Here is a 12,295-nt window from a genome sequence, read left to right on the forward strand (position 1 = left end):
GGGAGGGTTGTGGGGGGCTCGGGATGGGGAGGAGACAGAGGAGTTCCGGTGGCTCCAGCTCGCTGTTAGGGAGTTGGTGCTTTTACGTGCTGGGTCTGTGCCCAGCACTCTGGTGTAAAACCCCATACCTGCTCGTGTCCGGCGGCAGAGGGGGTTCTCCGCCAAAGACAGGCAGGGACCTGTGACACAGCTGTCCCCGGGGTGCGGCAGTCTCTGCGTGTCCCCGGGACACCGAGTAGCCCTGCAGAGCACAGAGCTGCCGGGCGTGATCGGAAAAGAGCAGGCCACTAGGAAACTCACCCAACAATGGGAACTGTTTCCTCTGTTGCCCCATTAAGTGGGGTGCTTCTTTGGCGGGGCACTAAGCACACAACTCCGCCTTGGGTGTAAGACTGCAGACGGTACCCCGTTGCCAGTGCTCCCTGGGAGTACAGGAGTGTTAAGTTGGCTGCGCTGCCCTTTGCAAACAAAGTCTTACGTTGTAAACCGGTTTATGTGACTTTGGTAACAGTGCATTAAACCAAATGCAGATGTTAAACAGCAAAGTAACAGCTGTGAGACCAGTATTTGGCAGCATTAATAACAGGAGAAGCCCTGAAGATGTGTGGGGTTTGTGGCCTCGTTGTTTGCTATAATCCTCCATTCATCCTGTGGTTTGATCAGGGCTCAGTACCGGTGCAACTGTAGCTGATGGGCGTCTCCAGGTGCCTTCCCTGCAGCAGGCGAGTCCGCGTTGCTGTCTGCACAAGGGGAGGCCCCGCACACGTGCAGCCCGCAGCAAACCTGCATCTCTGTAAAGCAAACCAGGAATCATCTCTAAGGCAAAGTCTCTAAATAGGCTACAGCACAATAGAGTACAAGAGCCTTTGCAGAGGTTTTCTGTGGGTATTGTTCTTCCTATGTGTGCTGCAATCTGTTGTGTAAAAGAATCTCCACTTAAAATAAGCCCATAATTACCCACCTACCTCCACCACTGGCTTCTCGGTGCGTGCACAAAAGCATACGAACTACACAGAGTTTTCTCCACACTCAATCCACACTCTAATCCACAGTAGTGGCAGATTCCACCCAGATAGTTTCCAACCAAGACAGCTTGGTTGGAAAGGGTGACTGTTTCTTGGATTTTTATGTAATTTTATCTCTCTCAGAAAACAAAACAAATCACAAGTGCTAGTTTACTTACATGGGAGAGGAGATCCAGTTTCTCAGCAGCAACAGCCCATTCATGATAATCAGGATATTACTAGAAAAATATCCAGCTTTCACAGCTTTTAAAAGCATCACATGGAATGGTGGAGCTAGCTGAATCCAAACTTCAGACTGCAGTTAATTTTCCATTTAATGTTTAATGGAAACAGCATTCTTCAAACAATGTATCTAGTCAAGTGGCTTTGAAATTAATAGTCCAGAGCAGGAAACTGACCCTGGGAAAATTTGTGAACTGTGTTTTCAGCTTCTTTTATTGTAATATGGGGGAAAAAATTACTTAATTGAAACCTGTGCATGTCAGCTCACATATTTTACAGAGGAGTGGACAGAAAGGGGCAGGAAAGGAAAAAGATGCATGGGAAGTATGTGGAGGGCAGGGGCTTCTCTTCTGTGATAAAGTGCAGGGTACCAGAATATCAAAGTCCGTAGCTCATGAGATGGCTGTTGTGACCTCTGCTGCTGTCATTTCTCCTGTTTCCATCTTCATGCCATTTATGCCTCTGTGCCATTCTGCAGGGCCCAGATGCCCTTGGTGGGTAGATACAACAAATGTTCCTAATTGGCTTTACCATGACTGAAAAAGTTTCTCAATGTTTGTGGAGACATAGCCAGCACCACTGTCCTACGTCCAGCTATTTACTGTCAGTGAGGACATGCAAGGCTGAATCCAGGTAAGCAGCATATTTTCAGCCACATTTAACTGAGATTAGGCAAACCTGAGTGGAAGAAAACATCCTTGCCCATTTGGCCCCCCAGTCTCTGGGTCTTGCCTGTCCAGTGCTACTTTGCCTTTCCATGTCCCCTCTTGCCCAGCTATAGGGAGAGCTCAGCTGTCAGGGCTCCTATGTCAACGAAGATTATCTATAGAGTATTTTATCAAGTGTTTAAAAGAAAGCAGTATCTTAAATTCTTGTCTGTCCTTGAAGTGAGTTGTTAGTAGCCCTTGGAAGACCTGCTAAAGGAACTGGCTAATACTGTAGAGGGGTGTGCAGTAGGTTGGGCTTGCAACACTTTCTGCATTCATCTGGGGGAGAATCAAAGTTGTTTACATATTAAAAGCTTGAAGCACTAGCATGAACTTCTGCCTTCGACAACAACCGTTCCGTTGTCAGAAACGGTAATGTGACCTTTGGTCTGCTGGGAGGAGGAACAAGCTCTGCTCCCTGTGTCACCCTACAGATTCTGGCGGTTGGAATCGCAACACAGCAGTGACTACTGCTGCCCCATCCTTGGCTCTCCTGTGTGCTTCTTCCCTTAACTGTGGACAACACACTTTATGCTATAATTTTCTTTTTCTTCTTCTTTTATAATATTGAGGAAGTACATTTCTGCCTGCCTAAACCAGCATGTTTGTGTGGTGTTAGTAATTGCTGTGATGAGACTTGCACTTCAGCAGTTTCATCAATGCAGGCATTTCAGAAGAAAGGGAGAGTCTGGACTCTTATGCCCAGAGAGTACCTGCAGCACAATGCAGGAACATGTACGTTAGCTTCACAGAAAAGAGTAAGATTGCAGCCACTAATGACAGTAATTAAAAAATTTCTCCAAGAGCTGTCCAATCACCTCTTTATCTGAGCAAATTATAGTGTGTTATTGAAACTGTTCGTGCAATAAAACGAAGCTAAAAACATTTTGCATTAAAATAATCAGACATTGATTTATGATGTAAATTGTAAATCAGTAACCTATAACCCACACTAATTGCTTTTCCCTCTCTCTTGAAAGGTGTATTTCTGCAAAGGATCTGATCAAGCATATGTATTTGTTCATGTCCCCCTCCAGTGGCTAACACTACTGCACAAAACATAACGTGAGGTTGTGCTGGTCGAGTTAATTTTCTTCGTAGTAGCCAGTATGGGGCTATGTTTTGGGTTTGTGCTAAAAGCAGTGTGGATGACATGGGAATGTTTTAATTGCTTCTGAGCAGTGTTTGCACAGCATCAAGGCCTTTCCTGCTTTTTGCACCAGTCAGCAGGCTGGGGGGGGGGGGCACAAAAAATTGGGAGAGGACACAGCTGAGACAGCTGATCCCAGCTGACTGAAGGGATATTCCATACTATATGATGTCATGCTCAGCATATAAACCTGGGAGAAAAAAGAAGGAAGGGGAATGTTTGGAGTGATGGCATTTGTCTTCCCAAGCAGCCATTAATTGTGACAGAGCCCTGTTCTCCTGGAGTTGGCAAACACTTGCCTGCCAATACCCTATGAGGAGATGCTGAAGTAGCTGGGGTTAACAGGTTGGTGGAAACATACAATCAGTCAGGGTTGGAAGGGACCACAAGGATCATCTAGTTCCAACCCCCCTGCCATGGGCAGGGACACCCTACCCTACAGCAGGCTGCCCACAGCCTCATCCAGCCTGGCCTCCTTAAACACCTCCAAGGATGGGGCCTCAACCACCTCCCTGGGCAACCCATTGCAGCCTCTCACCACTCTCATGCTCAAAAACTTCGCGTCCAGTCTGAACCTACTCATCTCCAGCTTTGCTCCATTCCCCCTAGTCCTGTCACTCCCTGATATCCTAAAAAGTTCCTCCCCAGCTTTTTTGTAGGCCCCCTTCAGATACTGAAAGGCCACAATGAGGTCACCTCAGAGCCTCCTCTTCTCCAAACTGAACAGCTCCTTGTGCTTTAAGTGCTTTTATGACTGGATAGGGCTGGTGATAGGTTGGACTCGATGATCTTGGAGGTCTCTTCCAACCTGGTTGATTCTGTGATTCTAAGTTCCATATTAGTAAAGGCTGGGAGCAAATACATCTTACACATAGACTTGAAGGTGATCATGGCTACTCCTACTTGATACTATGACACAAACTGGTGAGACCATACAAACTGTGGAAGAGAAGGAAACCCAAAGGCATACATACAGGTCAGGGAGAGAAAAAAGTGCAGTTGATAAATGCCTCTAGGAACCTATATTCATTATCACACTATAAGAATGGCTGAAATGTGGGCAATTTTGATAGAAATTTTAATGATTGCTCTAACTATACATTGTAGGAGATCCTTCTGAGCCCAGAGCACTGCAATGGACATTATGGGAGTGTAATTACAATGCTCATTTGAGTATCTTGTAGCCATTCCACAAAATGCATTAAAAAAATAAAGGTGGATCAAAAGTAACTGTTGTTGCTACCCAGTGGTCACTTTTAAAAGCTGAAATCCTGGCACTTTCAATCTTGGGCTTTGATTGGTATTTCCCTTTGAAAACACGAAATAGATTAAGACATGTCATAAAGAAATTGCTTACAAAATGTTCTGCAAATGCACAGTTGTGGAAAACAGGAGGATATCAGAAAATAACCAAAAATGCTTACTGCAGCCTGGTTTGTTGTTGTTGGTTTTTTTTTTCCTTTTATGTAAGCATCACCTCTGCCTCTGTGAATGTTGATTTGCATTGTCCCCACCAGCCTTTAGTAAAACACATCGTTGCTGGGAGAGGATGGGAGTGGGGGTTCATGTCATGGCTTAACCTTCTCCTCAGAAGCCTTTCTCCTGGCAGCTTCCACAGAAAGGAGGTAGTCGTGGGACAGGTGGAAAGCCTTCCCAGGGGCTTGCTACAATCTGCCAAGAGGTCTCCAGGGTGCACTTCAAGGTTTCAGGCTCTTCTTGTGTTTGGTTTTGGTTTTGGTTTGTTTTTACAGCATAAGGGAAATGCTCTGTCTCTGCTGCAGAGAGCCCTTACCTTTCTTGCCAAGGCATGAAAATAAATGTATGTGTTGAGCACCAGGTTTATCAAGCCTCTTAATTTTACATAGCAAAGTGTTCATGTGTGCAGTTCAGCAGCACCTGTGAAACCACCTAAATTAAGCTTGTAGAGGGAGGTAATCAACCCTGGAGGCAGGCGGGTGATGGGATTAGAAACAGTGGGATGTGGCTGCAGGAAGTGCAGGTGGTGCTGGGGTGGCAGCTGCAGAGAGGGGCCCCAGGCTTTACCCCTGGCTCTTAGCAGCCCTAGGCTGCTGTTGCCTCCCATTGCCATTCCTCCATCCTCCGAGATGCTCATCACAAATGCCCTATATTTACATGTACTCAAACATGATCTTGGCAGAGCCTTATTAGTGCTATTGCCGTAATAAACTTCTCCTAACCTCTTGCTTTTTGCAACAAACTGGCTTGAACTGCTAAGCTTTGGCACTTAGATCAGAAAATTATGTAAAACTCCTTCTATGGTGGACATATATACAGACACATTCTGCCAGAGGTAATTTGCAGAGGTAGCACTGCTATTTTTTATCATTTTAAGGATGCAAGGTGGCAGGAGGTCTCTTGGTTTGGAGGTTTTCCACAATTACAAAAGCAACTGCCCTTCTTTCCCAGCCTAAAGTAGTAGTAGTAATGATACTAATATAGAAAAGAAGAAGAACAGTAATAATAAGTGCATTCTCTGGTGTAGTCACAAAAATCGAGTGCTTATCTTTGATGCATGGTCCAATATTCTTGGCAGCAATTTTATAGAAAGTCTTAATGCTGACTGAGGGTTTGATACTTGGCAGCTGAGCTGCAGAAGAAGCAGTGAGAGGTGCTCTAGACAGAAGCTGAGAGTGAGGAGGGAAGTGGGACACAGGGTTTGGACGACTTCTGCGCCTTAAATCAGCCTCGTATGTTTCCAGACAGTGGTCAGCATATAAGGTTTTGCTGTGTGCCCAGGGAGGCTGGCATTGCTGTCACATATGACCAATTGCTAGAAAATAATTAGTGGGAGCAGGTTAGAAAAAGTGCAGTACCAAATATTTTCTTTAAAAAGGAAACTGTGTCCAAACCCCCACATCCCTGTTTCACACCAGTGCCAGCTAGGAAGCAGACTCTTGCGGGGCATTAGCTCAGCTGTGGCAGCACCAGGGAGAGGTGTGAATGTGCACTCTTCCATCCCAACTGAATGGGAACTGGGTTTGCTTTCTCTAGCATTTTACAGAAGTAATCATCCAGCAGCAACACCCATGAATGCTAGCACTGCAAACCACTCTTCCTGGGAGCATGGCAGTGTCTTGTCTGCTGACACAGCATCACCGAAAATTGGGTGTAGGTAGGCACACAGACAGGAACTGGCATCTCCCCTGCTGCAGTAAGGTCTCAGCAGCATCTGCACATGATGACCAGGACCCATGGACATCCCATCCCACCCAGTATAACTAGGTTCCTCTCTAGCACAGAGGTACTGTACTGTGGCAGCAGTTGCACAGGCTTAAACTCCAGCAGCCAGGTTCTCCAGTGAAAACAGGTTGAACGGGAACCTCAGCTCCCCTCTCTGACTATTAGTTCCATTTATCTTCTTCATGAGCACAGCACAGGCATAAAATTCTGGTGTTTGCTTTGAAATCAATATAAGGCCAAAGCAACAACTAGAAATGTTACAAGACAGTACAGCACCTCCCAAAGCAAACACTGAGCTGGGTGAAATACTTGCCCAAGCCATAAAAAAGTGACTTCCTCAGCTCTGCTGCTCCAGGATGGATTGATGGTCTATTCATGTCACAAGGGATTAGGGTGAGGAACAGCCTGGAGCTGTTCATGATGTTGTTGGGGCCCCTTCAGTGGCCTGTCACCTCTGCCAACGATCACCTTCAGTGGATTTGCACATTGTTTTAACAAAATGAAACCATACATTCTGCTGGCAGAAAAAGAAGGCTGTCTCAGTATCATTTTTACTCATAACACCAGGACTTCAGCTGCAGGGGGAAAGCCTATAAGGTTTCAGGGAACCAAGGACCATAATGCTGAGGTTAACTTCCTCTTCCTGTCTGAGGTGAGCACCACTTCCACCCTCCCAACCCACTGGCAGAGTTAATAACTAACGTGTGGAGAGAGATGCTCCTGTTCACCTTGAAACCTTTTTTGATGATGTTTGGCATTCAGAGGGAGCTGAGCAACTCTCATGATTCCCACAACATCCAGAGTAAAATGCTGCTGAACAGAGTCTAAGTTCTGTCAGTCAAGAGTGTTGCATCTGATTTTGTGAATGTTCTCCCCACTTTAAACTTCCAGTTATGAATTTACTTTCATGAGTTATTCAATCATAGAATCATAGAATCAACCAGGTTGGAAGAGACCTCCAAGATCATCCAGTCCAACCTATCAGCCAGCCCTGTCAACTAGACCGTGGCACTAAATGCCTCATCCAGTCTTTTTTGAACACCTCCAGGGATGGCAACTCCACCACCTTAACACTTTTCATCATGCATTCCAGCAGATGTCCCAGAGCTGGTCTCATATAAGTCAGAACATTTTAAACTGCTGAAAAGGAAAACCAAGGTACCTTTTGAGGATTAAGAAAATAGCAACATCAGTGCATGGGGACATGGATACCAAGAGAAAGGAGATGCAGGAAAACAAGAGGCTGCTCTACAGCTGTGGTGTTTCGTGCTACTTGCAGAGTCAGCTGAGGAGGGAGGGTGTAGCACTGCTGAGGTGTGGATGGAGGGCAGTGTGTCCAGCTTCTAGTATGCAGACCTATGCATATCAGTACTTAAATATTGTTTGTTTTAACAGACTTCTAAGTCCAACCTAGCACCCAGCCCTAGCAAATCAACTAGACCATGGCACTAAGTGCCTTGTCCAGGCTTTTTCTGAACACCTCCAGGGACAGCGACTCCACCACCTTCCTGGGCAGCCCATTCCAATGGCAAACAGCCACATTAAGAGTGACAAAAATCAGATGGAAAACTAGACCTTACTGAGACTTTTTTTTTATGAGTTCACTTACCATTGCTTTAACCAAGAAGAGTTCTAATCAGTCACTATGACATGATCGTTTGATAGGTGTGATCAATACCACCCGCTCCTCCTTTAAATGCTAATGAACGCTTCAATACAACAGATGGGGACAGACAGTACATAGCAGATTAAAACTGGGCACAGCATTAAACTGCTTACAAACAACAGAGGAATCCTGATGGACATCTTGACAGTCAACCACAGGCAGCTGATAGATCTTGAATTGCCACCACTGGCCACAATGTCTGCTGAGCAGGGCCTTGTTTTCAAGCTTGTGCAACCACACCACAATCCTCATCACTTTGGAAGAGAAATGTGCCCTTCCAAATTCTTGCTATTTCATTCAAGGACTTGTGCAGGCCCAACTGTGAAACAAGATCTCGGTTCCTGAGATGCATATTCAGATTTTAAAACCAAGCACATTTCTAGCAAATGCTCTCTGGTGTGGTTGACATCAGCTTGTATTCTCCAGCCCACATTGAACATGGCAAGAAATGTTAGGAAAGGATTCCAAATCTAGACAAAACCCTATTCTCCCACTAAGTTGTGATGGAGAAACATCCAGTGGTGGGTTGCCCACATGCTCCAAATTTGTTGTCAGGTTCAGTAAACCAGGGCCAGAAGATGGGTTACTAACACACTTTCAGCTGGTTTGAAGGCACAAGAATGCAGCATGCTTTGTTACCACAGAGCTTCACACGCAGCTCCATTCACTTCCAGGTAAATCTTATTACTGCGTTACCTGCTTTTAACTGCTGACAAGAGTAGAATGTGCTTAAATGGCAAAGATTCAGTTCCTGACACGTGGTGTCAGCTGAGTCCTGCTCCACTGGCTTTGGTGGATCCTGCCCTGAATTCATTAAATGTGAGCCCCAGTTCATTCTGGTGGGGGAAACTCACCATGGGGCTCAGCCCTCACTAGTGCTGGTGGAAATCAGAGGAAAAAGAACTACATGTACCCTCTGGAGTGGTCTTTGTGTGGAGCCAGGAATTTACATGTCCTTTTGAATGTTCAGCGATGGGGCTATGGTGATGGGGGTCACTGAGGGGGTGATGTGCCAGCAGCTCCTCCAGCATCACTCACAATTGCGTGCCAGCAGGCTCTGTTTGGCACGGATGGTTTGTAGCACCTTGTTCAAAGGCTTTTCTAATTCACAGTTTCTGGGCTTTCAGAAGGTACCAAGTGTTGCTTTGGCTTCATCTTCTTTCATCTTGTCCTTTCTTTTCCCTTACTTCTTGTATCTTGGGAAACCCTATACTTTTTTTTCCCCTCTTTTTTTTTTTTTTTCTTTTTAATTGTGTGAAATCAACTTGGAGTGAAAAGGCCAAGAACAAACATTCTGATGACGAGCGAGTCTACAGCTGTGTCTTTGTTCTCAGTGGAGCTAAAGACCACATTAATCAGAAACTTTGCTGACCTTGTCTTTATTACCTGAAGACTGAAAGACAAAAGCAACACAGTCTGACCACATTTAAAAATTCAATTAAAAAATGCCTGCTGCCCAGAGGTAAACATTATCATAGACCTCAGTGGGGTTAGATATAACTATCATAAAAGCAGTGCCTTTTTCTCCTTCCATTTTTAGCTTTTCCCTCAAAAGAATAATGCCTGTTTTTTTTTTTTTGTTTCTCCTTCTTATTTCAACAACTGTGTATGTGGCAGACTGTGCTCAGTGGTGTCAGGTAGCTGGTATTGAGGCTTTTAATAAAGACCAAGGTGAGAAATTCCTGACAGGGGCTGGCAAGCTGGAAGTGGAGAAGCGAAGAAGCTACCGGAGCTGACCTGAAGAAGAATCACCTTGTCACCCTGTTTTTTCAGACCGTGCTGGTCTGGTAAAAATATGACTTCCTCGTATAGTCTGAGCACAGGGTGAGGAGACCCTGCTCAGAGCCGGACTTGGTGCCTGGAGACTGTATGTGAGGTAAGGGGAGGCTGAGCAGCACAACTCCCTCCCTGAGAATGAGATAGCGAGCCGTTCGTTGTGGCACCCAGCCGTGCCATACTGGGTTTATTACGGAAATATGAAGCAAATCAGTGGCTGTCAGGTCAGCTGAGAACACGAACGGCCAAATGAAGGGAGGAAAAACCAAAATCGAGTTTCTGGGCACTGTGAGAGGACGTGGAACAAGCAGCCCCGCCCTGGGACTGGCCGGCCGCGGTGGCCGGCGAGGGGCATGGCGCTCCGGCTTCGGGGTGGCGAGTTAAGGGGAGCGTTAAGTAGCAGCGGGCGGTGTCTGCTCCAGGTTGAAGCGTCTGTTAAATAAAGAGGCAGCTTTCTGGCTCAGAACGTCCTCCGGCCCCGCCAGCTCCCCCTCGGCCTCTCCTTCGCCAACTTGCCGCTGATCTGCCTGTGGGGCTTTTTCGCATGCTGCACCTTTATCCAGCCCCCCTCGCTGACTCTGCTCTCCGCTTCACGCCTCCGGGGCTCGCTCTCGCTCTGCGGGGGCATGCCCGGGATGGCCTTGGGTTGGAAGGGGCTGCGGGGGTACCTGCGGTGCTGGGAGGCCGGGGTGCCCACTGGCGAGGAAGTCCTGCAGGCTCTGCCCGAGTGCCGCGCAGGCACTGGAGAGCTTGTCCCGCTGTGCCGCCCGTCCGAGGAGCTGCGGGAGTTAGCGCTGTGAGAGGCGTTTCTGCCTTTGTCGGCAGACCTGTGCCTTTCCGAAGGGGTGTCAGAAGCCGTGCTGGAAGTGCTGCTGCCTTTCGAGTTCATATGCAGATTCGAGAGGTTTCTCATCAAGCTGTGTGAGAGGGGAGAGGAGTTTCTGGAGTGGCTGATTGATGTGATCTGGTAGGTGACGGGGCCGCGCGTCCTCCGCACAGCAGCAGCATAGGTGTCCTGGCTGCGAAGGTAGGGCAGGTAGTGGGTGACGGTGGTTGGGCTGTGCGGGTGGCCGTGCTGGAGAGAAACGGCTTTTGCTATTTGGTTCATCCGCAGTGTCTCCATCCACTGGCTGTCGATACCTGGCAGGGAAACCGACATGGAGTCAGATCTCTGTGAACCGATGGAAAACCACTCTCTCGTTTACCAAAGGTGCGGGTGAGGTTAGGTACCAGAATCCCTCTCAGAAGAACCTCAGTATATCTCAAGCTAGTCTTGCAGCAAATACTTCTAGGTTTGAGTACGTTCAGTATTATGATAGAACATAGCATCGAGCTCTTAAAATAGCAAGTGACACAAGTATTACTGATGCCAGTGCACATTATGTAGCCTAGACTAGAAGACACTCGCTGAATCATTCATTTAGCTGATCAGGCGGGTTCCCTCTCTCAAGTGCCTTCCAGAGTATTTAACCCTGAGACACTTTTGGCTGCTTTAGTAGATTTCTCCACAGCTTTCATTGCAAAAGAGCTTGGAGATCTCCAGAGCAGGTGCGGAGCTGGCACCCCAAGGTGCTGGCACCACTGCAGCATCACCTTCCACCTGCATGTCTGCCAGCCAGTGTGGTCATGCTGCTTGCAGCTGAGTGCAGAGACAGAGGCGCTGCTGCTTCATGGGTAGAGCAGGGACCAGGAATCATTCTTGTCCAAGGCTACAGCTTTGACTGAAAACCCATGGGGAGCAGCTTACATAATTTTGCTGAACAGACATTTGAATTATTTGTCCTTCAAGACCACTAATATCATTCCAACATGAAAGCATAATCCTGCCAGCTTGAAGCAGCATAAACATAACCAAAACTTTTACTGTCTTCTACAGAGGACTCCAGCTCCTCTTTTGCCTTTTGATGGTTTTCCAGAGAAATACTCCCTACACTGTGGGACCTCTGCCTCTTGCTGCAACACTGCATCAGCTGTGGGGTTTTATGGGAGCTGGGTAATGGCTCTATCCTTGGTAGGATTACTCCTGTTAAGATGTGATGGATGCTCTTTTACGTTCTTCCTTTCCCCATACTTTGCTTGAATCCCAAGTGATTTAAATAATTTCAACCTAATGTCAAATATGTCAAAAGGAAACTGTCTTTCCTGCCAAAGTGCAAGTGTGACACCACCACAGCAGATAGCTCCGGCTGCACTGAAAGATGAACCTCCTTTCACAGACAGATGAGAATCGACTCTTTGCTTTTTAACATCTTGGAAAGCCGTGGTTTCAAAAAGAACATGCATGCTGAAATGTGCTTGCTCAACAGTGTCACCTCTGCCATTCCCCTGTGCCCTCCTAACTGAGGCTGTGAATGTAAAACACAGACCTCACCAACCTGGAAGCAAAGGGCTCTGGACCTGAGTTTTCATTTGTTTTCAGTTCTCGGGTGGCTATCACATGCTCTGTGCTGACGCTGATCAGTGCTGATGCTGTCCTGAACCGGGAGGGAGTGCTCCCTTCAGCACCTTCAATCTGTTCAGTCACTGCTCCTTATAGCTAGCTGCAGTT

General features: G+C 46.9%; 1 protein-coding gene across 1 annotated transcript in view; it reads right to left on the reverse strand.

The window, feature by feature from the left end:
* Nucleotides 1-7,875: 7,875 nt before the first annotated feature.
* Nucleotides 7,876-12,295, reverse strand: part of MAP3K20 (mitogen-activated protein kinase kinase kinase 20) — a 106,098-nt gene continuing 101,678 nt past the window's right edge. Inside the window, exon 20 of the mRNA XM_064162538.1 lies at nucleotides 7,876-10,887. Coding sequence (XP_064018608.1) covers nucleotides 10,208-10,887 — 680 coding nt within the window. The 3' untranslated portion in view covers nucleotides 7,876-10,207. The remainder of the gene's footprint in view (nucleotides 10,888-12,295) is intronic.

The sequence above is a fragment of the Pogoniulus pusillus genome, chromosome 2, assembly GCF_015220805.1.
Source record: "Pogoniulus pusillus isolate bPogPus1 chromosome 2, bPogPus1.pri, whole genome shotgun sequence".
Lineage (NCBI taxonomy): Eukaryota > Metazoa > Chordata > Aves > Piciformes > Lybiidae > Pogoniulus > Pogoniulus pusillus.